Genomic DNA, 27254 nt, shown 5'->3' on the forward strand with positions numbered 1-27254 from the left:
TCTCCTCTTAGGCCTGAATACAAAGACCTGCTCCTAGTTCTCTTGGGAAACAGGACATAGTCTCAAAATCCAGAAGACCCAAGACTCCTGTTCCCACCACCACATTCTGCAGGCTTCAACCAGCTGGACATGGAGGGCCATGGTGGTGCGTGAGATAAGATCTCCTGGAGAAACTACTACCCTCCAGCCTTGATCACTATCAGGAAGATGAAAGCAGAAAATCTACTTTGTCCCTGTTTGGGAATCGCTGTCTAAAGGTTCTTCTAAAAATTTGCCCCCATCTGAAGGCAAAGAAATACAGTCTTTGCCTGGGAGGTTTTTAGGGGTGAAATTGAAGTGCTCTTCTTCCACCAGGCGCGATGTATCACGCCTGTAATCCTAGCATTTGGGAGGCTGGAGGTGAGAGAGGTGAGAGGCTGAGGGGGAAGGATCCCTTGAGGCCAAAGTTAGAGACCAGCCTGGGTAACATAACAAGACTCCATCTTTAAAAAAATTACATTACATGAAAATATGGTTTTATTTCCCTTCATGTGACGTTTCCCACAGGAAAACTGTAGAGGAAGTTAAACTTGTGGCTCTTTCTAATCAATTATACAGATTGTTTGCCCAGCTCAAAAAGAAATCTCAACTCTTTTGCCCCGGTTGGCAAATATTAGTACCAAAATCATGGAATTATTTTGACAATATCTTGTACATTATGAGTTACAAAAATGTTTAAAGAGAAGAAAATTTGTATTCCTTGAATGATTATTTGTAATATTCTTTGATCTATTACAATGATATAAAATGGCATTTGCTGTTCTTTTCTTTGAACTTATCGTGTGACACTTTCTTCAGAATAGTATTTTGTTAAAACTGGTAGGTATTATAAAAATAAACAGTGACCAGTAGCTTGATTGTATTACAAATTTTTCTTTCATGTAAGAGGTTGGGGCAGGTATTTCTCATCAGGTGACTCACCTGTTTGGCTGTCTCCCAAACAGTGATTTAGAACATGGGTTACCTGGTGTTTTGAGGCTTTGTTTAACGTATAACTGATTTTGTAATTGTGGTGCTTAGGTCTATTCCAATCCATGTAAATGGAGCATCCCCAGCCAGGAGCAGAGAGCAAGCGACGGAGAATGTCAGCGATTCCGGGAGAGCCCGCGAGGGGGCGAGCGACCACCGCTCGGCCGCGAGCTCAGCGCTTCCCTCGCCGCTTCCCAACGGCCAGCAGAGGGCGCGCGCCTGACGCTGAACCCAACCGCCGCCTCCAACGGGACTGGACCAGACCGGGTGGGACCGGACCGCGGTTTGAGTCCAAGCCCAGCGGTGTTTGCGGCGGGTCCGGGGCCTGGAAGCGCGGGGGCGGCGCCGAGAGTGAGTAAGAAGTTCTGGAACAGCCTCAGTTCCAAAAAAATGAGTCGCTTTGTTGCGGCATTAAATTTTGCCCCTAACTCATGTGTCCCGGGGTGGCCCGGGAGCAGCGGGCCCTTCCTCTTCCAGGCTCCCTGGCCCCGGTCTTTGATGACTCAGAGCTCCTGCGGTCACCGGGCCGCTCTGGAGACTCATCAGAGCAGCTCCCCCATCCCGTCAGCTCTGCGGTTACAGCCTCAGTTAATTTCCAAAGTCGCCCACTTTCAAAACACGATCTTAGGGCGGGACGAGATGTACGCATCTTCCCGTGGCCAGCAGCAGTGATGGCAACGCTGTAGGCACCTCCTTCCCTTAGGAAGAAGCCAAACATTTCACGAAGTCCTTCTGTGCTTTTAGACGAAACTGGAAAATGGCCTTCATTGGAAAAGCCCCAGTCCTCGGGGAGCAGATCCCCCATCTCTGGCAGTGCAGTGCGCCTGGGAGCTGTCTGGAACATTCCGCAAGTGAGTACTTTTCCTTTTCTTTGGTGACAACTTTATAGGTTGAATGGAATTTGCCAAAATTTAGTTTCCCATCGTGCCCAACGCTTGTACAACTCTCAGAGTGTTGCAGTTACAGGATCTGACCATGGCTTGATTTAAAATGTGGATATTTTGCTCACAATGGAATATTTAGCATGAATTTTGATTTTTAAAATGTTGCATTAAGGCCGGGCATGGTGCCTCACGCCTGTAATCTCAGCACTTTTGGAGGGCAAGGCGGGCAGATCATCTGAGGTCAGGGGTTCAAGATAAGCCTGGCCAACCTGGTGAAACCCCGTCTCTACTAAAAATACAAAAATTAGTCAGGTATGGTGGCGGGTGCCTGTAATCCCAGCTACTGGGGAGGCTGAGGCAGGAGAATTATTTGAACCTGGGAGGTGGAGGTTGCAGTGAGCCGAGATCTTGCCACTGCACTCCAGCCTGGGCAACACAGAACGATTCCCTCCAAAAAAAAAATAACAAAACAAAATAAAATAAAATGTTGCATTACTATGTTACTTTTTCATGGGAATAGTAACTAATGAAGCTAGCAGGCGTGATGAAATCCCACCACTGTAGCAATGGCTCCATGAAGATGAGCCGCACTGCCCTTTCCCTCCCCACTGGGTATCTAGGGGCCCTCAGTGGCTCTGGTGGTTTCTTCCTAGACTTACTTCATGGGGACTTCGAGGGGAGCCCGGCCTCAGGTAGGTGACTGCACTTCATCTGGGCTCTTCTTTTCCAGCGGTCACTCCTCTGCCCTGCATTGGCCTTGACCACATGACCCAGAGGTGCAGGGAGAAGCCTCCCTTGGATGCTTGGCGAGTGAGTTCAGCGGCTGAGAGTGTCTAAGGAGAGCTGGGAACACCGCACGCTTCCTGCAGATGGCGGGGCAGACCTGTGTGCAAGAGTGCCTGAAGGGGATCTCCCGTGGCGCTACCTGGTCCAGGGAGGTCACAGAGAGCTCCTCCACCCTGAGCACAGGGGGTCCCACCAAGGACAAGGACAAGATTCAGCACCGTCGCGCACAGAACAGCTACCTGGAGCCACAGGTCACTTTCCAAAAAGGGAGTTTCCAGGCCAGAAGCCATCCCTGCAGCATTGTCTTTGTGCTCCAAGAGAAGCCCTGGCACACACTTCTGCTCAGATGGAACCACTGTTCCCTCAGTGTCCTTGTCAGTACCAGCTGGTGACTTTCCTACTCAAACCCTTCCCTCACTCTCTGCCTCATTTTCTCAAGGTGCCGTGTTTGCCTGAAAGGACATTGGCAGCCAGCAGGGGCGGCGGCTGGTCCTCTAGATGGGCACGAATGCCATTGGCAGGCAATGGGGCAGACTCCATGGAAAGATGCTTCCCTTCCTCAAGGTATGCACTCAGCGGGGAGACCTCATTGTCAAGTTCAGAGTTACGCTGCAGACTGCACAGCACCTCGCCTGCTTCTAGGGCCTGCTCCGGTCAGCCCAGGACCCACCACAGCAGGACCCCCCATCCTGTGCTCACCCGGGGCTTGTCCATGGCACTGGAAACTCCTTCCTGTTCCTGATCCCCCTCTGGGCGAGGGGTGGGCAGGGACATGTGGCTCGTGCCGAGGTCTAATACTGTGTTCCCAGCATGGAAGCAGGTGGGGACACTTCCTGTGGCATGCAGGATTCCGTGTAGAAAACTGTGACTGTCACCCCTCCTCCCCACTCAGTTTTGTTAGTGGACCTTTCCCTGGCCCTTCTCTCCTTGGCCCCCTCTTGGCAGGAGAGAGGAGGAGAGGATCTCACTTTCCCCCTGTACCAGCCACACCCTCGGTCTGCGGGGTTCCCAGCAGCTGGCCAGGGATGCTCCACACCTGGAGATCAAGTAACCGTCCCCTCACTCTGGGCATCGGTGCCCTCTCTGGGGTTGGAACAGGAAAGAAAGCCAAGACCTGTATGTGGGACTTGAGTTGAGACTCAATTCTGTAGAGTCAGGGGTGAGGAGGAGCCAGGCCTCCTGTGTGCTCTCCCTACCCCAGAGCCGGGTGCCCAGTTCCATGGGTCCTGATGGACAGAAGGGAAGAACAGGGGGGCTGCTGCACCGTGGGTGGTAATGCAGTGGGAGCCACCTCCAGCTGAATGCCCAGGGACTCCTGGGGCTGCTGGCCCCGGGTCCCAGCAGTGGGTCCTGTTTCTTCTTTACTCTCGGAATGCAGGATCTGCCACACCAAAACGTCCCCTCCACATTTGGTGAAATAGGAAGCTCCATGGCATGCCTTCCATCTTTCAAGGTGACTGAGAGGTTTATTTTCATAGGAGCCTCAGTGGCCTTGTCCGTACCCACCTCTGCACGTGGTTGCAGAAAGTGAAGGATTGTCAGGGAGCAGGGCAGACATTTGGTTTATCTGTGTCATTGGTCAAAGTTTTGTTTTTCCTCCAGAAGAAAAAGGCTTGTGAACATGCCACCGTATTCTTCATTCCTTCTTTTGGAAATGTATGAAGAACGGGTGGCATTTTGGAGTTATTGGCCTGTGAACAGCTGGCCCAGAGGAAGGGTTGGATGTGGGTGGGTGTGGCCGCCTCTGCCCCTCCCCAGCGCAGGTGTGTGTGGGCAGCCCAGGCAGGCGCTCAGGAAGGGTGAGGTGGAGCCCTGCACGCTCTGAGCACAAAGTCCTGGGATCCCTTAAACCCAAGCACTGCCTTGACAGCAGCCAGCATGGCTGATAGAAGAGACACAGAAGTCCAGCTGATGCCAGACAGAGGGTGTCACTAGAGAGCCGTGCTAGGTGGGGGTCATTCAAGTTGTCTTGGTGTATGCAGACGTTGCTTCTAGAGAGTCAGAAGCTCTATATGCGTAGTGTTGGAGCAGAATTTCGGGATAGTGATGGCAAGCCTCCTCCCAAGCCAGCTGGGGAGTATGGGGAGGGGGTGGCCGGAGGAACCTGGCATCCCCGGGTTAGGACCACAGAGGTGGCTCTGCCTGCAGCTGGGCCTCTGCCTCATCCTGACTCCCCCTGCTTTGGTCATGGCTCTTCTTGTCCTTCCTCTTCTCAGTGCAGGAGGACCCTGAATCAAATGCCTCATCCTGGTTTGCATTTTACCCTCGGATGAAGCTTGTGGCGAACCCCAGGACTCTGTGTCTCCTGAGTCTCTGCAGACCTCGGGTCCTGGACCCAGAGACTCTTCTCCCTGGGACAGGAGGCACTGGGATGGGTGGACAGGGGTGGCCTGGGGCACAGTAGCTGACGGGGGGACTTCCTAGCCTTCTGGGCCTTTCCAACTCTGAGTGTGACCTTCCTATTCTTGATCACAGCCCCCAACTTCAGAGCCTGCTAGAGCCTGCAGAATGCGGCTTCATCCTCTTCCTCTGTGAGAAAAGGCGGGGCCTGGCAGTCCCGCCAATCTTGTATATTTGCTCCCCACCTCGGTGGTGAATACATTCTTGGGTGGTGAATAGGTTCTCTCCTTGCCTTCACTCTAGAAAAGTCCCCTGTTTTGTGATGTAGGATGTGGTCAATGACTGACTCGTCCCTTTGGACCATAGACGCAGCTCTGATTTCTGGTGTTCCTGGGCTCTGCACACAGCAGGAACCACTCTGGGCTTTCAGGGATGCATCTTCTTGCTCACTTTTTCTTGTTGGCTCTTCTCCCTGCGTCTTCTGCCACTGCCCTGTTCTGGGTGGGAGGCTGTCACGCTGTGGTGGGGGGTCCCCTCTCCTGCCTCCCCTCTTTGATCCTTTTCTGTGAGGGTCTGCTGGGGTCCTGTGTGTCGTGCATTGTTGATAGATTCCTGTCGTGCTTGCTGTCCTCCCCATTCTAAGGGACCTCTGATTGCCTGTGAGCAGTTTACAGGGGCCTCTCCTGGCCCCTTCACCCGAGGAATTCCCGCAACGCGTGAGTTTGTGAGGGGCGGATCCTGGGAGGATGTGACGTCAGGTGAGAAGGGAGGGCCCGTCCTAGTCCGGTGGGCTCCTCTAACAAAGTGCATTAGCCTGGGGAGTTACTGACGCCCGAAATATGTCGTCAAAGTTCTGAAGGCTGAGAAGTCCAAGATCAAGATGCCTGAGGATTCAGTGCCTGGTGAGGACCCATTCCTTAGGGCAGTGCCTCTAGCTGTGTCCTCATGTGGCCGAAGGGGACAAGGGAGGTTGCTGGAGCCTGTTTGATGAGAGCACTACCTTCCTTCAGGAGGGGATTATTCAGAAAGTCTGTCTGGTTTCAGGGCATTCCCAAAGGCCCCACCTGTTCATTCTACCCCATTGGGAATTAGGCTTCAACATACAAATTTGGGAGACACTGACATTTAGGCCATAGCACGTCAAAGGCAAAGTGAGGCTGAGTGTGGAAACCATCCAAGAATCTGGATGTGGCCCAGGCAGAAGGAAACTCAAAGTGATGGGGTGACCGATGGTCCCTGGTCTGTGCAGGACTCAGCGGTGCGGATGGCCCTGGGCACGGTGGCAGTGGCTGTTGGAGGATGATAGGGAACATGTTGGTGGGGGGAGGGTGGAGCCCACTATGAGTGGCAACTCCCTGGGGGCACAGGAAGCAAAGCTAGAGGTGGCTCCCCTCTCCCCTCCCTGCACACAGTGTCACCTCTGTGGTGGCCCTGTCATCCGCCTCAGTTCACAGGTGTTGCTGTAACAACTCCTGAAATTACCTCCAAAAGGAGGCTCGTGCAGGTGCCTGCAGGAGCCAGGAGGCCGAAGTGCATCCTGAGTGTCCGGGGACAGGCCAGCCTGGTGGGGTCCACAGCCCCACAGTCCCAACGACTGCCTCAGAAATGGGCAGAGAGCATGCCTGGTTCTAGCTGGCAAGGCCCACATCTCAGAGCTGTGGACAGTCATGAAGGGTCCGTGAGCATGGAGAGGGGGCAAAAATGACCCATGAACCTCAGGCCACTGTGCTGCCATCCAGCCAAGTGCGGTACCAGCCCTTCGGGCCTCGAGATCCTCTACCCTTCTCTGGGCCTTGCTGATTTCCTCCTCCAGCCCCTCTGTTTGTGTGCGCACATACACACAGGCACGCACGCACACGCACACCCAGTGCAATTTCTCTCTGCTCCCTGTACTCCCCAGAATTCAATGGGTTCCTCTTTCCTCCTCAGAGATATAGTCCTGGGCCCCATCTCAGCCTGCAGAGGCCTAAACGTTTCCCAGGATTGTCTTCTAATTCTCAGGTCCTGCTTTAAAACAAAACCTAAACTAAACCTAAAATGCTTTCTGAAAAGAATAATACACCAACATAAAGTCCGGGTATCCTAAGCATGTGGTGTGTATGGTGTCTGAAATTGAATATGCTGTGAAACTGCCTGTGTCGAAACGCAGTGTTTCCCAAGACCTGGAGGCTCTCTCTCTCCAGTTGCTGATTGTGATCACCTCTCCCGATCACCGCTGAGCCCTGCAGGTCACCTTCTCCTGACCTATTACACCACTGATTGCTTATGCTGGGCACAATTTTATACCCTTGCTGTTGTTCAGTCTAATCATCCCTATAACCCTATCGGATCATTCCCATATGACAGAGGAGAAAACTTGGGGACACAGGGGCTGTGTCCTGGCCAAGGCCTTGCTTGCAGCAAAAGGCAGAGCTGGGATCTAGCCAGGAGCCCCTGCACAGTCCTGTTCTTCCCCCACTAAACTGAGCTGTGAAATAGATCATGGCGGTCTGGAAAACGAGCTAACTCCGTGCCGATGGAGGTGTTGATGGATGTCCACCACTCTCCACTTGGGAGGAAGCCTTAACATTCCCCGCAGGTCTAGCTTCTCTCTGTGGCTGAGTACCTTGGGAAAGCGGGCTCAGAGTAGGAAAGGGACTTACTTGCCCAAGGGCCACAGCTGCCAAGTGGCAGGTAAGGGACCGTTATTCTCCTGTCCCTTTCACAGAGGACAGGAGGAAAGTGAGGACAGGTGGTGTACATGCATCTTTTCCGCAGCAGGCCCAGATCAGCTCTGCACACGGTGCTGACCTCAAATTCAGCCCTAGAGGGGCCTGTCTCTGCCCTGAGTGAGTATTGAGGTGCAGGCTTCTTCCCCTTTGTTCTGTCCATTTCCAAAAATGTGAACACACACCTCCAACATGTTTCTGTGTATATTATTGTGTGCATAGATACTACCATTGTAAAATATTATGCAGATTAATAATGCACTATGCCATTGAAAATTTCAAAAGAAATGTGTAATAAACATTTAAAATTAATATTTTTGTTCTCAGTTGTTAAGGGATATAATCACGTTCTCTGCAAAATACTATGGTTTAAAAATAACAAAGATAATATGGGTATTAATAACATTTCATCAACAGGAATGATGGAGAATGCTTCAGTTTTTCTGTAGGGATTTAATTTTTGAATTGGGATTTTGGGTAAGATATCTTTAGGATAAAATATGTGCACACAAGAAAATAGCATATTTTTCCTAAAAATTTGTTTTTTATGCATTATTATATACACATAAAAATAGTCTTATTTTGTCTGGGCACAGTGGCTCACGCCTGTAATCCAAGCACTTTGGGAGGCCGAGGCAGGTAGATCACCTGAGTTCAGGAGTTGGAGAACAGCCTGGTCAACATGGTGAAACCCCATCTCTATTGAAAATAGAAAAAACATTAGATGAGCATGGGGCGGGCACCCATAATCCCAGCTACTTGGGAGGCTGAGGCAGGAGAATCGCTTGAACCCGGGAGGTGGAGGTTGCAGTGAGCCAAGATAGCACTGTTGCACTCCAGCCTGGGCAATAAGAGCAAAATTCCATCTTAAAAAAAAAAGAAAGAAGTAGTTTTATTTCAAAATTAGAAGCAAAAAGAAAATAAATATATCCTGCTATAGAGACTTGTCTTCGGATGCTTATGACCTCCTGTAAATGCAGTTCCTCCCTCATCCCCGTCTAAGTATCCTTCCTCAGCCTCCTCAAATTGGAGCCTGCGTCATCAGAACCACGTGGAAGGCTCTAAAAACATTGACAGCATAGAGGGAGACCCTATCTCCAAAAAACAAAACAAAAAACCCTTTATTTTTAATGGGATAAAGAGTTAAATGGTAGTTAGATATTCAAGTTTTGTATGCTCCATGAACAAACAAACAAACAAAAACACACGACACTTGATGGAGACTGCAGGCCTGTGTTCTGTACCTGGCTTTGAGGGAGTGATTGGATGGGATGGTGTGCTTCCTGTGCCTGTCCTGTCCACTCTGGGTTTAATTTACTCTCAGTTGGCCATTGTTCTTTCCATGATCTTATTTTCCAGGCATTGTCCTAGGACCCAAGGTCTCTTACATTCTTACATGTAACAGTAAGAATTCTTACAATAAGAATTGAGAGAGTAGAAGCTATTTTTCCTATGACTTAGAACTTTGGGGGAAGTTTAAAGGGAGATACTGCATGTATTCTGTGTCATCATCTAATTTCTACAGACCCTTCTTAAGGAACTGACATTAATGTTGTACTTAATTCTTCAGGCAGTGTGGGCCAAAAATAAAGCCAAATATACATTTAGTCTAAAAGTACAAGTCATATTATTTCCATCAGTGGATTCCTATAATCCTATGAATAAAATCTTATACATTGGCTTATAAGAGACCCATTGATTCACTATTAATCACTATATTTGTGTTCTTACTGGGCTGAAAAAAAATTGAAATTTAACCTGATGTGTTTCCTGTGCTTTGAAATCTTACTTTTTTTTCATGGTTCTCTCGCCTATTTCTTACCCCACTGCACACATAGAAGAAAGAATATCAATAGCGGCAGTTCTTATCAATCAGAAAACAGGTTAAAAGCCATTCTGGTTCTTGGGCTAAGTCTCAGTAGCAGAGAGAAATAGAAGAGGAAAGGTATGGGATAGAAGTGTATTCACTACCACTCTCTCTGATCAAACCTTGGAGGGGAGCAATGGAGTCCCAGATGTATCCAGGAAGGGGGTATGGCTTATAGTTTTCACAGCATTGCCTGGGATACAACTGATAATTCCTAGTTCCTATTGTGGGCTATGAATGAGCTAGAATGGGTTCTATATGTCAATGTGGCAGATGCTAGAAAATTATTTTTAATGATTACATTTTCTTTGACATGTAGTCTCCATTGTTGCTACAGATGGAGAAGAGAAACAGGAGGATTGCATACAGAAAATATATATAGCCAAGTACAAACATGGCATCCATGACTTTTCTTCATGTTGTATTGAGCAAACTCACTCATGGGGCCCCAACTAACTGCAAGGGATGCAATATTTTGTTGTGTCCAAGGGGAAAGTGAATTGGGCTTGGTGAACATATAGCATAGACTCTACTACAGAGTGGTCTTTAGGTCACCAAAATTCATGTTTCTCTTTCCCCCTCATGTAGAGCACATTCACTATATCTCCAAAGAAGATGTTAGGAGCCAGCCAAAGTATTATCTAGTAATGCATCCACATCAATGTTCTGGAACGTGGGGTTGGTCATGTGTACTCTTCCCCATAGTGGCTGGATGTGGCTCTATGTATATTGTGGAGACAAGGTAATGATGATAAAGACCCCCACTCAGATAGGGATAAATAGGAAACACACAGCAATTTTTATTGCCTACTGGGTGAGCATTATAAAATGTGAATATTTTCCTCGATGAAAAGTAAGAAGAGAACTAGGTTCTCACGAAAAAGTGGCAAAATGGTTTTTACAAACTCCAGCTACTCATATATTTTAAAGTTGCCTAATCAACTGAAATGTATGTATGTATGCATGGGTATATTAACTAAAGCCTAGAACTAATGATGACCTTAGCAGCAAAGGAATAAAAATATGTTCAATAATTAGTCAGATAGATTGAAATTTGTTTTTTTGTTTGTTTTTGAGACGGAGTCTTGCTGTGTCGCCCAGGCTGGAGTGCAGTGGCACAATCTCGGCTCACTGCAACCTCCGCCTCCTGGTTCAAGCAATTCTCCTGCTTCAGCCTCTCAAGTAGCTCGGACTACAGGCATGTGCCACCACACCCGGCTAATTTTTTTTTATTTTTAGTAGAGACAGGGTTTCACCATGTTAGCCAGGATGGTATCAATCTTCTGACCTCGTGATCAGCCCACCTCGGCCCCCCAAAGTGCTGGGATTATAGGCGTGAGCCACTGCGTCCGGCCTGAACTTTCTTTTTATATGTTTATTTTGCAGATAGTATTTCTTAGAATTTATATTTTGGAGAACAAAAGGTACTCATGTACATGTATAATAGTTTTATTTTATAACATACAATTGCAGGCTCAAGCTGAAGGCTTTGAGGCCAGTACATGGAGTGACCTCAATGGACTCGAGTGGTAGCAAGCTGAATTTGGTCTCCATCATATCTTTCTGCCCCCTATTGTTACTTCCCTGACTATATTACATTTTGTAGCAAAAGGGATTTTGCAGATGTAATTATGGTTACTAATCCATTGACAGAAAATGATCATCTCAGTGGGCCTAATCTAATCACACAAGCCCTTAAAAACAGAAAGCTTGCTCTGGCTGGCAGAGAAAGATTCCAAGTTAGAGACTCCACAAGTTGTTGCTGCTTTGAAGATGGAGACAGCCATGTTAGAGAGAATACAGGAAGCCCAGAGGAGCAGATCGCAGCTCCCAGCTGACAGTCAGCAAAGGAAAGCCTGCCTCAGACTTGTAGGTGTAAGGAATTTGATTTTTCCCAACATCCTGAATGAACTTCAAAGTTGATTTTCCCCCAGAATCTCATGATAGGAGCCCAAATAGCTGCAGCCTTGATTTCAACCTTGGAGATCATGTGCAGAGTGTCCAGTAGATTCCATCCAGACTTCTGAATCCACCTACAGAATTGTGAGATAATAAATGGGTGTTCTTTTAAGAACAAAGTTTGTGGTGGTATTGCAGTGGCCATGGAAAATTTGTACAGTAGTTAATAGTATTACTATTATTATTATTACTATTACTATTTTCATCTCCACAGAGTTACACCAGAGAAGGTATGTGCATCTGCAGCAGGCCCAGCTCAGTCAACACCTCTCTGAGTACATTCTAAAGCCACAGCATGCATGAGATTCTGAGGGCCCAGGGTCACTTCTGAACACAGCAGCCCCCCAAAGACTCACAAGGCCAATCACTGCCCACTGAGGCAGGGGTGGGGTATCCATCGGAAAGGGCTGAAAGAAGCTCTAGTAACCCAGAAGTGTCCTCCAGGACCTAATTTGTGAGGTTACACTTCTACTTCTTGTCTTCTGGAAGCCATGAAGGCAGAGCTCATGTTCCACAGGTGAAGTCTTTAGTGAACTCCACTAGACAGTGTGAGTTGGATGCCTATCAGGCCTCCTTCCCTCCCCTTTTAGGATGGGTCCATCCCAAGACATGATGGGCAAGCCCTATCCCCAGATACACCTCCCATCGGTCATTTGGTCTCCTAAGTGGTTCCTGAGTACCACAAAAATGCTAAGCACTAGATGCTGGGGATACTAGATGCTCACTAGATAGCAGTGAGCAACATACATAAAATGCATGGCCTGTAGGAATCCATGGAGGGGAGCCCCCAGGACTGTATCAAGCACATGGAGATGATAGGGAGCACCTAAACCCTCTTGGACGAATTATTAACACCATGGACAACATTCTACACATTTGTAATAAAGTATGGCGGTAAGGAAGGCAAAAATATCACTTATCCACAAAGAAATGTCCAAGCACAAAAACATCCATACCGACATTGTGTTTGTGTTCAAGACAAGCTCACACACCCTTCGGCCAAGATGGCACTATTATGTTCTATGGAGTCCTTGCCAGTCACAGCAAATAGGAAAACTAGGTCAGCGTGTGTGAGTTTATGTATGTGTGTGGTTTTGTGTGTGTGTTTGGCAAGAGAGAGAATGCCATAATTAGTGACTATGAAAATATTCCCATATTTTCCACCGGCTGGGTCAATCTTTCTCCTCCTCACTGGTTTTCTTCCTTCCTAGGCACTCAAACCCCAATATCTTCCTATTTGCCTGCAGGCACTGTGCAGGTGCCCTGTGAACCATCTCATTATTGAAGATTATTTGATTTCCTTGCCTTTTGTCATCAAGCCAGGCGCCATGTTGAGTCCCTATAGGGAGGGGCTTCCCTTTTCCCAGATGTTGAGTTCCAAGTTTGTGTTAAGATAGATGAACCCCAGATATACAGAAGATCCTTAAGGAGCACATAACTTGTTCCTTGGCCTTGCTATCTCCACTGATGACCTACCTTAGCAATAACCCCCAAAACCTGTCCCCTTGAAGCTCACCCATCTCTGTGGCCACTGGACAGTGGCTACCTTTTCTAGCTTTCACAAAACACTATTTTCTGGAAAATAATCTTATGCTTGAACACTTTCAGAGTTGAGCTGTTTTGTGGTGGATGAGCGACTGGGCAAGCGACTGGCCCAGCCATAGGCTGATTTTCATGTCCCTGGGAGGGAATCCAGCTAGCTTCCAGTGGCTGGAGAATGAGTTCAGTGTACTTGAAAATACATGGACACTTTTTGGGGGGAGTGTGTTGGTTTTGTCTTTCCCAAGCCCAGTAATAATAAGTTCTTTCACTCTCAGCTTTGCTAAGACCTTACCCTTCCTCTTCCCTCTGGCCTCTTCCTCTGCCCACTTCCTAATCCACAAATAGAGCCAAGATTTCTCATTCCTTGATACTCCAGAATCTGTCACAAAGGGAGAGTCAAGGGGAGTTGGTAGTCAACTGCATATTTTCATTAAGGCTATGTTAAGAATTGGGAAGCATCTCCCCAGCCTCAATCAGGAAAGGGATGGGATCTTGGGTGCAAGAGGTAGCTCTTCTTCACCAATGTATTTAGGGTCATGAGGATTGTTCCTTATCCCCTGAGCTCAGGGCCTCAAGCCTCCCAAACTCCAGTTCCACATTGAGATGTGTGAAGTTTCTTATCCCTTGCCCTGCCTGAGGGCTGAGTAGGACACTTGTGGCCCTGTGGTGCCTATGCACCCCCACGAATAACACCATATGTCTGCATACAGTTCAGTATGATGAAGGAGCAGAGAGCATAAGTCTAGATTGTGAGGGTTGTTCTTTAACAGATTTTATTCTCATTATTTAAGCCTCTAAACACTTGTCCAGTTGGGTTTTGTGTTTATTAGAAAGGAGGTATTCATTGAACAAATGATAGAACCTGGGAGAGAAGGAGGTGTGCGATGCCACTGTCAAAACCCCTCCCTAACCCAAGAAGTCAAGTCATCAGTAAGAGCTGGACTTGACTTCTTTTCTCTAAGCCCAGTCTTAAGATACTCCCAACTTCTCCAAACATGGCAAAGACAGAAGAAACCACTTTTCTTTAAGGAGAAACAGCTATATATGGTAAGAATGACTACCACTGTAAATGAGAAACAGAGACAAGACTCTTCAGAGGAACTATAATGTGAGCAGCAATACATTTTCTCTAATTGGGTGAAAATATTTCTTGAGAGAAATGTTGCTGGGAGGAGGGGATGGAGGAGAACTCTCTGGCGGACTTGAGGAAACAAACCTTATAAACAGAGCCTGAGGAGGCATGGGGATGGCCTGATGTCCCTTGGATCCTTGGTCCAGGCTGCCAGGGCCTGCCCAGAGATACAGGCTGCTCAGAGAAGATGGAAGTGGATTGCCTCAAATTGCTCATCATGAAACCACACCACATTCTTTGGTTTTCCAAGCTATCTGTGACCTGCCTATTATTGAGATCATGCAGACTCTTATAATCTACTCGAAGGCTGCAGGATGCAGATGTCAGCCCTTTCCTTCTTCAGGAAATAGGGAGTCTTTCAGTCACAGGAATATCTAACTCTGAGTTCTGCCTGAGCCCTGAGTTCCTCAGTGAGTGGACATCTTTCCCTTGCATTAATTACACTTCTCAGCCCTATTGTTTTCTTTAGGCTCTGGCCAAATAACTGACTTGCTCTTTGAGTTTCAGCATCCTTTTGTCCACAGAGGCAGCCCTGATTTCTGGTGGGCTTGCGCTTTGTAAAAAAAGGCTAGCATGCTCCTGGCCAGCCTTTTCTTTTCTTCTCTGTTTAATTGGATAAAAGCACTGAAACAAATGCCTCATGTTTTTTAAGATATGCTTTACTGGAGTCCATAGCAAGAACTGGGCATCTTGTACCAAGAATTTCTGCCAATCACCTCTCCTGTGCTGGGTGACTCTTCTCCATAGGGTGAATGGGCTCCAATCCTGCAACCCCTAATTTATCTCCTTCTGCTATGAGTATCCTAAGGTCCTCTTTCTCTTGATTTGTTGATAATATCTTGTCCAGGATCACCTCTTCTCTCTGACCTGCTTGAGGGCTTCTTCTAAGAAGCTTCATGGGCACAGCTATAAAGTCAGCCCTTGAATCATACGTGGGTTGATGAGAAACAAAACTTAGACTGGGGAAGGGGTTGGGAATGGGGATTGTTAAACAGTGTTTTGTATATGAAGACTTCAAAAAGTGTATCCCAAGCCACATAATTTGGGCTTCTAAAAACTTTTGAGGACATAGATAAAAAAGGAAAAGTCTTGAGACTGGTTCTGATAATATTCCAGTCACAAGACTGTCAAATGTCTGGTTCTGACTTCCTAGGATGAAGTTCCCTGGATTGGGCAGTGTAGAGTGTGCAGCAGTCCATGAAGGACACATCCCCCCAGAATTGATCTTCCCATATTCTTGCCCAACTGTATGTTCTAGATGTTTTCAGTCTTTCTGGTTTAGATTTTCCCTTGGGCCTCCTGATAATCCATTCTTTGAGTACCTTACCGAGCCACATTTTGTCCCTTCCCAGAGGACCCTTCATTGAATAGATTTCTAAACCCCTCATTAGGTTACATTCAGGGCCCCTCATGGACGAATGGAGGAGGCCTTTGTCCAAGACCTTGCTTAGCTGGAACTTGGGTGGGCCTCTCCCATAAAGCCTCGTTACTGTAGGAAAACAAAACAATGAATTAATGGAACCCATGGGCAGGTCAACTTGGTGAGAATTTGAGATCTTGGGAGAGTGTGGGGTCAGGTGAGGTGGTGAGGTCCAAAGACAAAGGCAGGTACTGGTTGCAAAATAGGATCCCAAGTGTGTTCTGAGTATAGAAGGATCCAAGTGTGTTCTGTGAGTAGAAGGCAAAGGGGGTGGCAAAATATGGTCCATGAACAATCTTGGATCCAGTATCACACAGTGCTGTGATTGAAGAAAGGCACCCAGTGGTGATAATGAAAAGAAGGAAAGTGAGGGGATACTTCAATCCAGTCTGAGGTCAGAAGTATGTAAGCAAGAATGAATGGTGACTCAATTGAGCCCGTGGGGAGAGAGAGGCGGAGAGAGAGAGAGAGAGAGAGAGACAGACAGACAAACATCTTCCCTCAGCTCCTGGCACTAAACAATATGTGTGTTAGGGTCTGAATGTGTGAGTCTCCCAAAATTCATGGGTTGAAATCATAACCCCCAAGGTGATGGTATTATTAAGAGGTGGTGCCTTTGTGGGGTGATTAGGTCATGAAGGTGGAACCCTCATAAGTGAGATTAGTGCCCTTATAAAAGAGACCACCGAGAGCTAGCTAGCTGCTTCCACCATATGAGGTTACAGTGAGAAGATATGCCCTCATTAGACACTGAATCCACCTGGATCTTGGGCTGTGCAGTCTCCAAAACTATGAGAAATAAATTTCTGTGGTTTATAAGCCATACAGCTTGTGGTATTTTTATAGTCCATTGTCAAATGGACTCAGACAGTACATTTTCATGGTTGCTCTATCTTGCTCCTTAGAGCATGGATTTTGATGTAACTGCTCTATACATCTACCCTCAAAAGGAAGCGCATGCAGGTGCCTATAGGATACAAGATGCAAAAAGTGTGTCCTGGAGGAGAATGGGGATAGTCTTGACTGGCAGGCTTAGTGATGTCCCATTTTCCCATGTTGACAGCTGTTGTGGGACCTCAAGTTCTTGCCTTCTTAGTTAAAAAGAATTTAAACAAGAGACACACAGCGAAGTAAATGCAGTATACAGTAGTTTATTGCAAAAGAAAAAGAGTATTTTGAGAGTTAAGTGCAGAATAGACAGTACACCCTGAGGGAGAGAGGATTCAGGGTGGGCTATTCGTAAGAATGAGACAATGAGACAGTAAAGACTGGCACTAGGGCGACTCCCTTTATGGGAGTTGGACATGATTATTCATAAGGGGTTGGGAAAAGTTGTTACTAGTAAGCACATTCTGGGTGGTGTTCTGGATGCACAGATGCAGTAGCAGTACATATTTGTTCATAGATTGCATATCTCATTAGCATCTTAAATCTCCACCCAGGGGTGTGTTTTTTACTATTATAATGAGCAAAGAGTCAGTTTGAGGACAGGTGAAATCAAAATGCACATATTCTCTGCAGGGGAAATTCCCTACTAGAGATAGCTTTGCTTGAATGAGCTGGACTACAATGCGAATGCTGAGGTTTATTGTGTTGACTGTACCATCATGGCTGCCATGTCCTGAGGACATTGCTACTTCCTTGACTGCCTATCCTGCCTCACCCACATCTCTGAATTTGCCACTCTCCTTTTATCACTTAACCCACCACTTCCTTTCACATTTCATTCCTATGGTTCTGTTGTCAGGTCAACACCATGCTGCACAGGGGACCTAGAATTCTATGAGGCAAGCAAGGAAGAGGGATACCTAGAATAACAGAAGAGATTAATCACCCTTTTCAAAGAGAAAGTTGGTCTGGCACCACCTTAGAGACTTTCTGGTGTGCTCTCTGTGCTGGAATATCAGGAGCCCAGGTAACGTCAACTGAATGTAGGAGCAAAGGAAATCTGTTGGAAGCTGAGTTAAATGCTTTATTGGGAATAGACTATTTCAATAGTTACCCTGAGCACCAGGGATTACTTGTGCTAGGTCAAAGGGTCAATGTCAATACTAGTAGGGCTTATGTGTGTACCATGCTTTGTCATTTGCAAACCCTGCCATGCACATTGTTCCAGGGAATCATCACAACAACCCTATGATGTTGGCAAACCAGGGGCTCTTTCAAATGAGGAGTCTGAAATTTAGGGAAGTTGAAACTTGACTAAAGTCAAGACCTCAAATTTTTGCCTGCCAAACAACCAATGCTTCTTTTATTACATCTCACCACATCATCTAGCAGTGAAGACCCATTGCCCTGCACCATCATTGTTTAATTCACATAAAGGGGCAGAACAAAGATTAGGACAAGTATTCCAGGTTCTGACTTCCTTCCTTGGAGCCTCTCCTTGAAGAGCTCTGTTTTCTGAGGACCGAGTCTAAAAACTGAGGCCCTCAGCCACTGGGGACGTGAAATTTCTTGGAAAGGAAAAATTAAGTCTTGGGCTGACTAGCAAAACCTGACCTTTTCAAGCTCTAGCTCTAATGTCTTCTTGTCACTGAGTTGCTGCTGAAAGACAAAAATACGAGAGTTTGGGACCCATTTCTCGCTCTCATTCTAATCAAGCAGCAGATATTCATTATTAATGAAATATATCACTATGTTAATTTAATTGATGTAGGTATTGTTTCCAGGATATTCATTTAAAAAACACTTCATTTTATAAAGCAGTTTTAGGCACACAGAAAAATTGAGCAGAAGGCACAGAGAGTTCCCATATTCCCCCCTCCCCTCACCATACAGCCCTTGCACTGTCAACATCCCTCACCAGGGTGGTACATTTGTTGCAGTCGGAGAATCTGAATTGACACATCATTATCACCTAGAGCCCATAGTTTACATTAGGGTTCACTCTTGGTGTTGTAAATTCCCTGGGTTCTGACAAATATAAAATAACATGTATCCACCACTATAGTATCATACAGAATAGGTTTGCTGCCCTAAAAATGCCCTGTGCTCTGCCTATTCATCACTTCCTCCCCTTAACCCAGGGCAACCACTGATCTTTTTGGTTGTTTTGTTTTGTTAGAGACCGGGTCTCACTCTGTTGCCCTGGCTTGAGTTCAGTGGCATAATAATAGCTCACTGCAGCCTCAAACTCCTGGGCTCAAGTGATCCTCCCACTCAACCTTCCGAGCAGCTAGGACCACAGGTGCACACAACCACATCTGCTAATTTTAAAAAACTTTTTGGAGAGATGGGAGTCTCACTATGCTGCCCAAGCTTGTATTGAACTCCTGGCCTCAAGCAATCCTCCCAACCCAGCCTCCCCAAGTGCTGGGATTACAAGTGTGAGCCACCACGCCTGACCAAAACCACTGATCTTTTACTGTCTCCATAGTTCTGTCTTTTCCAGAGTGCCATATAGTTAGAATCACACAGTATGCAGCCATTTCAGGTTGTTTTTTTTTTTTCACTTGGTAATAAGTATTTAAAGTTCTTTCATGTGCTATTTGTTTTATTTTATTTTTAATTGACAAATAAAAATTATATGTATTTATGGGGTCCAAAGTGATATTTTGATACATGCATACATTGTGGAATGATCAAATCAGAGTAATTCGTATGTCTGTCACCTCAAATATTTATCATTTATTTGTGATGAGAACATTTAAATCCCTCCCTCCTTTTTTTAAGAGATAGGATCTCAAACTCCTGGCCTCAAGCAATCTTTTCCTCAGCCTCCTGAGTAGCTGGGATTACAGACACGAGCCATCATCCCCAGCTTTAAAATCCCATCTTTTAGCTAGTTTGAAATATATAATACATTATTACAAACTATAGTTACCTTGCTGTACAAAAGAACACCAGAACTTATGCCTCCTAACTGCAACTTTGTACCTACTGACCAACATCTCCCATTTCTCCATGCAACCACCTCCCACCAGCCATTAGTAACCACCTTTCTACTTCTATGAGTTCAGCTTTTGTAGATTCTACATGTAGGTGAAGTCATATATTTGTCTCTGTGCCTGGCTTACGTTACTTAAAATAAGGTCTTTTAGGTTCATCCATGTTGCTGCAAATGACAGAATTTCCTGTTGTGTTTTTTAAAGGCTTAATGGTTTTCCATTGTGTACATACACCACTTTTTTTTTGAGACACAGTCTTGCTCTGTTGTCCAGGCTAAAGTGCAGTGGCATGACCATGGCTCACTGCAGCCTCAACCTCCCAGGCTCAAGCAATCCTCCTGCCTCAGCTCCCACAGTAGCTGGGACTACTGGGACTACAGGCATCTGCCACCACACACAGCTATTTTTTTTTTTTTTGTATTTTTTGTAGAGACTGGGTTGCCCGTGTTGCCCAGGCTGGTCTTGAACCCCTGGGCTCAAGCAATCCACCCACCTTGGCCTCTAAAAGTGTTGAGATTACAGGTATGAGCCACCACACCCTGCCTGACTCTGGAATGCTTGACCAAAACCTCCAAGGGTATAAAATATCTAGTCTTTCTGCTTTCAGCAGGCTCTCCTAAATCAATTCCTAAATATCATTCAGTCATCCAAACTGCTTAAAGAATATCATCACACTTTCAAGTTATTAGTCTGAAAAGAAATCTCACACTGATGAAGAAACAAAGTAAATATAGTTAATAAAGAGAATCAATTAATTAAAAAATCATTCATTTCAACTTGCAAGAGGGATGACTACACATGTTGGTAGTAATCAAGTTTGCAGCCTATTTCCCCCAAAATGCACACTTCCTTGAGGTAAAGTTTTTACAATAGAATCTCATCTACTCTAACCTAAAGTTGGAAGTTGTCCCCCTAGCTAGTGATGAACACTTGGTAAACTTTGGAGAAAAAGTTGGAGGGCGAATGTCCCACTGCGTGTCTTGGAATAGTTGCTTCTTTCTTATGAAGACAGATGTGATAGAAACCATGAGAGCGCTGCACAAAGCAGCTGAAGCTGATGGGTGACATTCAGGTAGACAGCTTGGGGTCAACAGAGCAACCAGTGCATCTACAATATTGAAGAGCAAGCTGGAGAGAACCTCAGATATAGATCAAAATATCCAGGCGGTAAATCAATACACATGAACTGCAGATCAGCCCTATTAATGTTGTATTTTTTTTTAGTGTGTTTCTTTCTTTCATTCTCATCTTTGTTGGTAATTAATATTTTCCCCAGATTCATTAAAGAAAACAATATATATAGTTATATATATATATATGAATTATATCTTCATTGGGAATTAAGTCAAACTAATTAATATTTATCATCTCACATGCTTCCAATCCTGTGCTGAGAATTCTGAAATCTGCTCTCATAGCCATCTTCAAGTGTACAATACATATGTATAACTATATTCACATTGCCATGTCATAAATATCCAGAAATCTCTAGTTAACTTTCTGATAAATTGTACCCTTTGACCAACATCTCCCTATGCCCATCTTGCCCCTGCCCTAGGCCATGAAGCCCAACTATCCACTCTCAACTTCTATAATTTTCACCTTTGTTGATCCCACATACAAGTGAGATCATGCAATATCAACATTACAGGCCTGGATTGCCCACTAGACAGGAAAACTTCAGGTTTATTCATGAAGTCAAAAATGACAGAATTTCCCCTAAAAATGTGAATAGTATTCCTTTTTATGTCTCCACTGATGCCTAGGAAAATTTTGTACCTTACAAAAAGAAAAAGCCTACAACCAACATAATCTCGTACATATTTACTGTGTACATGGATTTCCTTAGGCTGTATGCCCAGATGGGAATGCTTAGATCCCAGTTCCACTAATTATTAATTAAACAACTTCCACATTGCTCCTTACCACCACTGGCCTAATTGACTATCTCAGCAACATTGCACCAGGATACACTTTTCTCCCCATATTAGACAATAATTATATTCTGGGCATCTCAGAAAACAAGCTGAACAACAAACCCTATACAAAGGCCACACTACAATCCATGCTGACTCGTGTGGAGGGCCCTTGAGATGTATATAAAAGACTTAAGACCATGAATGAATCCCATGACACTAGCATTCCAGACATTAAAATTTCTTTTCAGCTTTTCCCTTTTGGGCACAGCTCTTTGGAAACAAATTTTCTATGGCTTGCCAAAAACAGGCAGGGCCCCAAACATCTGAATCTCCTTTCCCAAACTTCGTGAGTTTCTACCCGATTCCTGCCAACACTTGAGCTCTTTTTTGACTCACGTGCTCACAAAGCAAAGAAGAAGGCTGTAGACATACACACAGGAACCCATCGGCAGCCGGATCAGTCCAGTATGAACGACAATAAATATGATACACACTTACCGTGTGTGATGTCTTCATTACGGAATTCACTAGAATCGGCCGAACTCACACACTTATCACCCCACAGGCGTCCCCTGTCACTTTCGAGAGAATTTTCAGCTCTGCTCCCGTGGGTATATTCAGGAGAACCTTACATTCTGCTCCACCGTACTCACGTTGCCCTGCCATGGATATCCAGGAAGCACTCCACCTGTCTCTGGGAAACTTTGTGCCCTTTGACCCACATCTCGCACTGGCATCTTTTCCCTGCCCCTACCCCGGCCCCAGGCCCGGCCAACCACCTTTCTCCTCTCTACTTTCGCGATCCTCGCCGCTTTCCATCCCACATCCCAAGGAGATCACGCAATACGGGTCGGATGGGCCTGGCTGATTTCACTGGGCACCATGACTTTTGGGTCCATGCATGACGTCCCAGATGACAGGCTTTCCTTTCCTTTCCCTGATGTGTTTCTTCTGGGAACCCCGTTCCTTTGTCCTTCTCTAGTCATCTGCTGATGGGCACTTAGGTCGATTGCACGTCTTGGTTACAGGCAGCGTGCCAACAACCAACGCAGCAGGACACATATTTGCACCACATCCCGATTTCGTGTCCTTAGGCGATACGTCCAGAAGTGGGATGACTGGACGTATCCCGCTGGACTGGAATCCCAGTTCCAGCGGTGATTTCTTGAGCAACCCCCCGTATCGCTCTCGACCACCCCTTGACCAGCCCTTACTGTGTTGGCACCTCCCACACCCAGCTGGCCACGCAGCCCTGTCCTCAGGCCTCACTCCTCTCTGCGCCAGGTCCAAGGTGGAGACAGCGAGCCTGAGATGTCCCTGAAAGCCGTCAGGGCGTGACCGGATCCCACGGCACCGGCCCTGCGGACATTCCATTTCCTTTCGCCCGCTTCCTTTCTGGCGGACGTCTCCGCGCACGCCGTTGCTAAGACTCGCCTGGGACAGCCTGCGCCTCGCACGTCTCACTCTCCCTCTCTTCTCTTACCGAGTTTCTCCTCCCCACACCCCGCCGGGTCCTGCCTAGAGTCGTGCCCCTTCCTTGATTCACGTGCTCACCGAGCGAGCGAGGCGGAGGGCTGTGGCCACACACACACGATGATCCCATCCGCAGCCCGCCGGGATGGTCCTGATCTCAGAGCAACACCCGTCGGGTACAGAAAGGGGAGGAGAAAATCAGACCGTGAGGCCTAGGAGGAACGAACTCAAACCTGGCTGGTCGTGGGCAAAGTGTGGCCCTCTGGCCCACTCTCCTCTGCTGCCTGTTTCTCCATAGAAAACTAAGTTGGGACGAAAGCACACCCTGTCCTTTCCTAACGTCGGTAGATGGATTCCTGCCGCCGTGGCAGAAAGGAGTTTTTCCTCCGCAGACTGCAGGAGCAACAGAACCTGCGGGACTCGGTCTCCCTTCACTCGAAATTTGCCCGACTCTCGGCATAGTGTGCACACACCCAGGCACGCGCGCGCGCGCGCGCGCACACACACACACACACACACACACAGGCACGCACACACGCAGGTGCGCACCAGGAAGTGGAGAAATCGTCCAACGCAGAGGTAGAGAGGACTTCGAAATGGGCAACGAAGTAGGGCACTTTCTTTGAAATTACCGTGAAGCCCACAGCTACCTTTGTCTCTGTTGTGCCACTCCGCAAAACTGCTCATCACTTGCCGGGGAGAGAGCGGCAGGGACCCAGGGAGAAAGCAGAACCCCTCCAACCCGCCTAACCTAATCAAGGTAGCCTGCCACTGTGGGCGTGTCCGCAGCCAATCCTCCTGGGAACACCCAGCGGGGGGTCCTGGCTCCCTATAAAAGCCCGCCGGCTGCGCCCAACCGGCCACTTCCCCGCTTGCGCTGCCCAGGCTGCCAGAGGGTAGAGCCTCCTCGCCGGGAACACAGAGCTCTTTCCTGGATGGGGAAGCTGTCCTTTGAGGAGACGGGAGAAGACAGACCTCCCTGTGCAAAGCAGGGGAAGATGGAGACCCGCAAGAACCGGGAGGGCTCTGAGAGAGGACGAGGTGAGTGAGGGTCGAGTGTCTCGTCTGTGCGGATTGGTGTGTGCAGGGGGTGGCAGGGGCCAGGGAGGCAGGAGAGTTAGAGCTGGGGTGACAAAGGCAGCGGCCCCCGCCCCACGGGCCCCGATCCCGCAGGTGGTGGGGAAAGCTGAGGTCAAAGAAAGGCAGACTTTTTGTGTGCTGGGTGGCTCCGCCAGCTGGGCCATCCTCTGGGTGCGCCCGCGGAGGAGGGTTTGCTGGAGGGTGCCAGGCAGCTGGGGAACAGCCAGAGTCAGGAGACAGGAAGGGACCCGGGGAGTGGGGCCTGGAGGTCTTGGGCAGCTGGAGAAAGAGGAGGGGGTGGGGGGGCACCTGGGAGCAGAGCCATTCCTGCCTTGAGGTCACTCTGGGAGCTTGGCCCTTGCAACCCTCCCGCAGCCGTCTGCGGACGGGTCATGGCCCACTCACTGTCGACCTCCTCTTCCCCCGCAGCTTTCAGCGGGCACAGCCGGGAGGCCTCTGCGTCCAGGCACAAACGGTGGAGAAGCCCCGACGGCTCCCCTCGCAGTCCCGGCAGAGAAACCGGAAACCGAGGGCGGAAGGTCAAGCCACCACCAGCCCCAGCCGGAGAGAGAGGCCACGACAAGCCCGAGTCCAGCAGAGCACGACGCCCCCACGAGCGCAGAGGAGGCAGGTTTAGGGGCTGGGAGCTTGGAGGGGTGGGGAGGAGGGCGCAGGGCCCCGGGAAGGGGAGCGGGGAGTGGGGGGCCCCGAGGGGGCCGAGGAAGCCCTCAGTGCGCCAGGAACCCGGGCCCCCGGTGGCCCCAGATGAGATGTGCTTCAAGTTTGAACGGGCGGAGAGGAGGGCACCCCGGACGGGGCACCGGAGTCCCCAGGATGCAGGGAGGGGCCAAGAGGATGGGGCGCGGAGGCGAGCCGCGGAGGGGTGGGGGATGGAGGGCAGGGGGAGGCGGGGTCGGGAGGGGCTTTGGGACCTTGGAAATGGGTCCCCTAGCGCTGCGCGCAGTCCCTCGGACACCTCCCGCTCTGTCTCCCGCGCAGGTTCTGTTCCCAGCCCGAGGCGCCCGGAGGAGCCAAAGCACCGGCCTAGATCGCCAGGGAGGACGAGCGGCCCGCAACGCCGCGCTGACGTCCGGGAGGAGCGACCCACCTCCCCAAAGCGCCGCCGACGCCACTCCCCAGAAGCCTGGGTCTCCCTCCCGTGCCCGCTCTCGCGAGCCGTCAACCACCTGGGCGGGCTGGAGGTGGCCCTGGGCGAGCTTCGGGCCCCGGGGGGCGCCTTCCTCCCGGGGCCCGCCGGCGGCACGCAGCCCAGCGCCTCGCAGCGCGCCTGGCTCACCTGGCAGCTGGCGCACGCCGGGGCCGCCCTGCACTGGGCGCTGGCCACGCTCGACAACCTGCTGGCTGCGGGGCCCTGGCCCGCGGGCCCGCCGCCCTTTGCGCCCGCTCCTGGGAGGCCTTAGGTGCGCACGGGAGCCAGCACCCTCGCCTTGGAAAAGCTCGAACCCTCTGCCCCAGAGGCGATCCCGACTCTGCACCGCAAACTCTACGGCGCCCTGCAGGACGGCGGCCTCCTGCCGCTTGGACGCCAGGAGCTCCCCGGCAGCAGCAGAGCAGAAAGAAGGATGGCCCCGCCCCACTTCGCCTCCCGGCAGTCTCCCTCCCGCCGGCTCACGGAGAGAGATGGCTGCCTAGCTCCGGAAGCCTAGCTCTTGTTCCGGGCATCCTAAGGAAGACACGGTTTTTCCCTCCGGGGGCTCACCACATCTGGGACTTTGACGACTCGGGACCTCTCTCCCATCGAATGTTTGCGCGTTTTCTGGGAAAGTGAAATGCCTAACCTTGTTTTTACTCTAAGTCGCTACTTTGAATCTTCCCTGTTTGTCTCTTTAATCACCTAGCCTTGCTTCTCATGTAAATAAGGCTCTCTGTAGCTGGGAATGCTGGACAAACTCCAATCGACCCCTTAATTTACGAGACACGAAGGGCTCCTTACCCAACCCCCTTCCGCAAGGAGTTGACCTGTGTAAGCAGATACTCAGCATTTCAAGGGAGCCCAATCAACTGATAAGGTACTGGCACAAACAGTGCATGAAGTTCCCAGGATTTTTCTCCAAGAGATAATAACAACATAAAGCCTTGAGTTCGTGTCCAGCACAGCACCTATATCTAAGTGTCATGAAGGGTTTAGAGCCCTGCACCTGGTACCGTTGCTTTTTGTAACCATTTGCCTTTTAAAATTGTTTATCTCTCTGTAACCATTTGCTTCTTTTGATTCCTGCATGTTTTTACTCCTGTAGAATTACCGCATTTGAGTTCCCCTCCCCTTCCTAAACCAAGGTATAGAAGTTAATCAAGCCCCTTCCTCGGGGCCGAGAGAATTTTGAGCGTTAGCCATCTCTTTGGCCGCCGGCTTAAATAAAGGACTCTTAATTTGTCTCAAAGTGTGGCGTTTTCTCTAACTTCTGTGGGTATAACAAAAGGAAGAGGTGTGGGCTTTGGGCTTGGACCTGTGATTGTCCTTCTTTGAGCCGAGAGCGTGGAGAAGCCTACCTGGAGTGACACCCGGAGAGAGGCCGAGCCATGCCGATTCGCGGAAGTGGGGGTGGGGGCTTGGGGAGGTACCTCGCCATAGGTGATTTCCAGGGGAAAGTGAAATGCCCCCGCCATAGGTCATTTGCAGTGGAAAGGAAAATGCCTGGTCGGTCAGCTTCTCCGTGTGTCCCGAGAAATGTCCTCAATGTTTCCAACCTCTGCCCCCAGGGTCAGGAAAATATTCCTGAGAGGGTTTGGTGAGCCTCTGGAATCTCTCCACCATTCCGTGTTTGCACCCTCGGCTTTGGCGTGGGTGAACTGCATCCACGTTTTTGGAAAACAGTCGTCAAGTGTTTAATGACCCTTGTGGCTACCTCTTCGAGTCGTGTGTGTGTGTGTGTGCGTGTGTGTGTGTGTTCACGACAGCGTCCTATGCCTTGTAACTGAAACCTGGGGGCTTCTCTCCCTAACCTGTGATGAACACCTGGGCAACTTTGGAGAAGGAGGTGGAAGGGGAATGTCCCACTGGGTGTCTTGGAACGGTGGCTTCTTTCTTGGGAAAAGAAGTGGGACGGAGAGAATGCACCCGAGCTCTTCAGAAAGGACCTGCACCGATGGGTGATAGGCAGCATGGGCTCAGGAGAGCAGGGAGAGTTAGGGGAGACACCCACGTGCCTGGAATAGTGGAGGGCCATTTGGAGCAAGCCCCAGATGGAGAGCGACGTATCCTGGTGTTCGGTCAATCCTCGTGAA

At 48.7% G+C, this 27254-nt stretch overlaps 2 protein-coding genes across 5 annotated transcripts; both read left to right on the top strand.

The window, feature by feature from the left end:
• The first annotated feature begins 993 nt into the window (after positions 1-993).
• LOC129135396 (uncharacterized) lies at positions 994-20166 on the top strand. 4 transcript variants are annotated; one of them, XR_008537310.2, is made up of 5 exons: positions 997-1359; positions 1753-1859; positions 2623-2820; positions 2930-3242; positions 17394-19182. XR_008537310.2 is itself a non-coding variant. In XM_054658960.2 (4 exons), exons 1-4 carry the CDS (start codon positions 1080-1082, stop codon positions 17461-17463), a joined length of 582 nt encoding a protein of 193 aa, XP_054514935.1. In that variant the 5' UTR covers positions 994-1079; the 3' UTR covers positions 17464-20166. The 4 variants fall into 4 exon arrangements, 2 of the variants coding, with proteins under 2 accessions (XP_054514935.1, XP_054514932.1); XM_054658960.2 differs by lacking the exon at positions 2623-2820 and having other exon boundaries at positions 994-1359; positions 3118-3242; positions 17394-20166; XR_010148594.1 differs by lacking the exon at positions 17394-19182 and having other exon boundaries at positions 2930-8038.
• Positions 20167-22739: 2573 nt separating this feature from the next.
• LOC134807636 (serine/arginine repetitive matrix protein 1-like) lies at positions 22740-26410 on the top strand. Its single transcript, XM_063787599.1, has 3 exons — positions 22740-23969; positions 24438-24635; positions 25008-26410. Exons 1-3 carry the CDS (start codon positions 23864-23866, stop codon positions 25427-25429), a joined length of 726 nt encoding a protein of 241 aa, XP_063643669.1. The 5' UTR covers positions 22740-23863; the 3' UTR covers positions 25430-26410.
• Positions 26411-27254: the final 844 nt, after the last annotated feature.

The sequence above is a fragment of the Pan troglodytes genome, chromosome 11 (assembly GCF_028858775.2).
Source record: "Pan troglodytes isolate AG18354 chromosome 11, NHGRI_mPanTro3-v2.0_pri, whole genome shotgun sequence".
NCBI lineage: Eukaryota > Metazoa > Chordata > Mammalia > Primates > Hominidae > Pan > Pan troglodytes.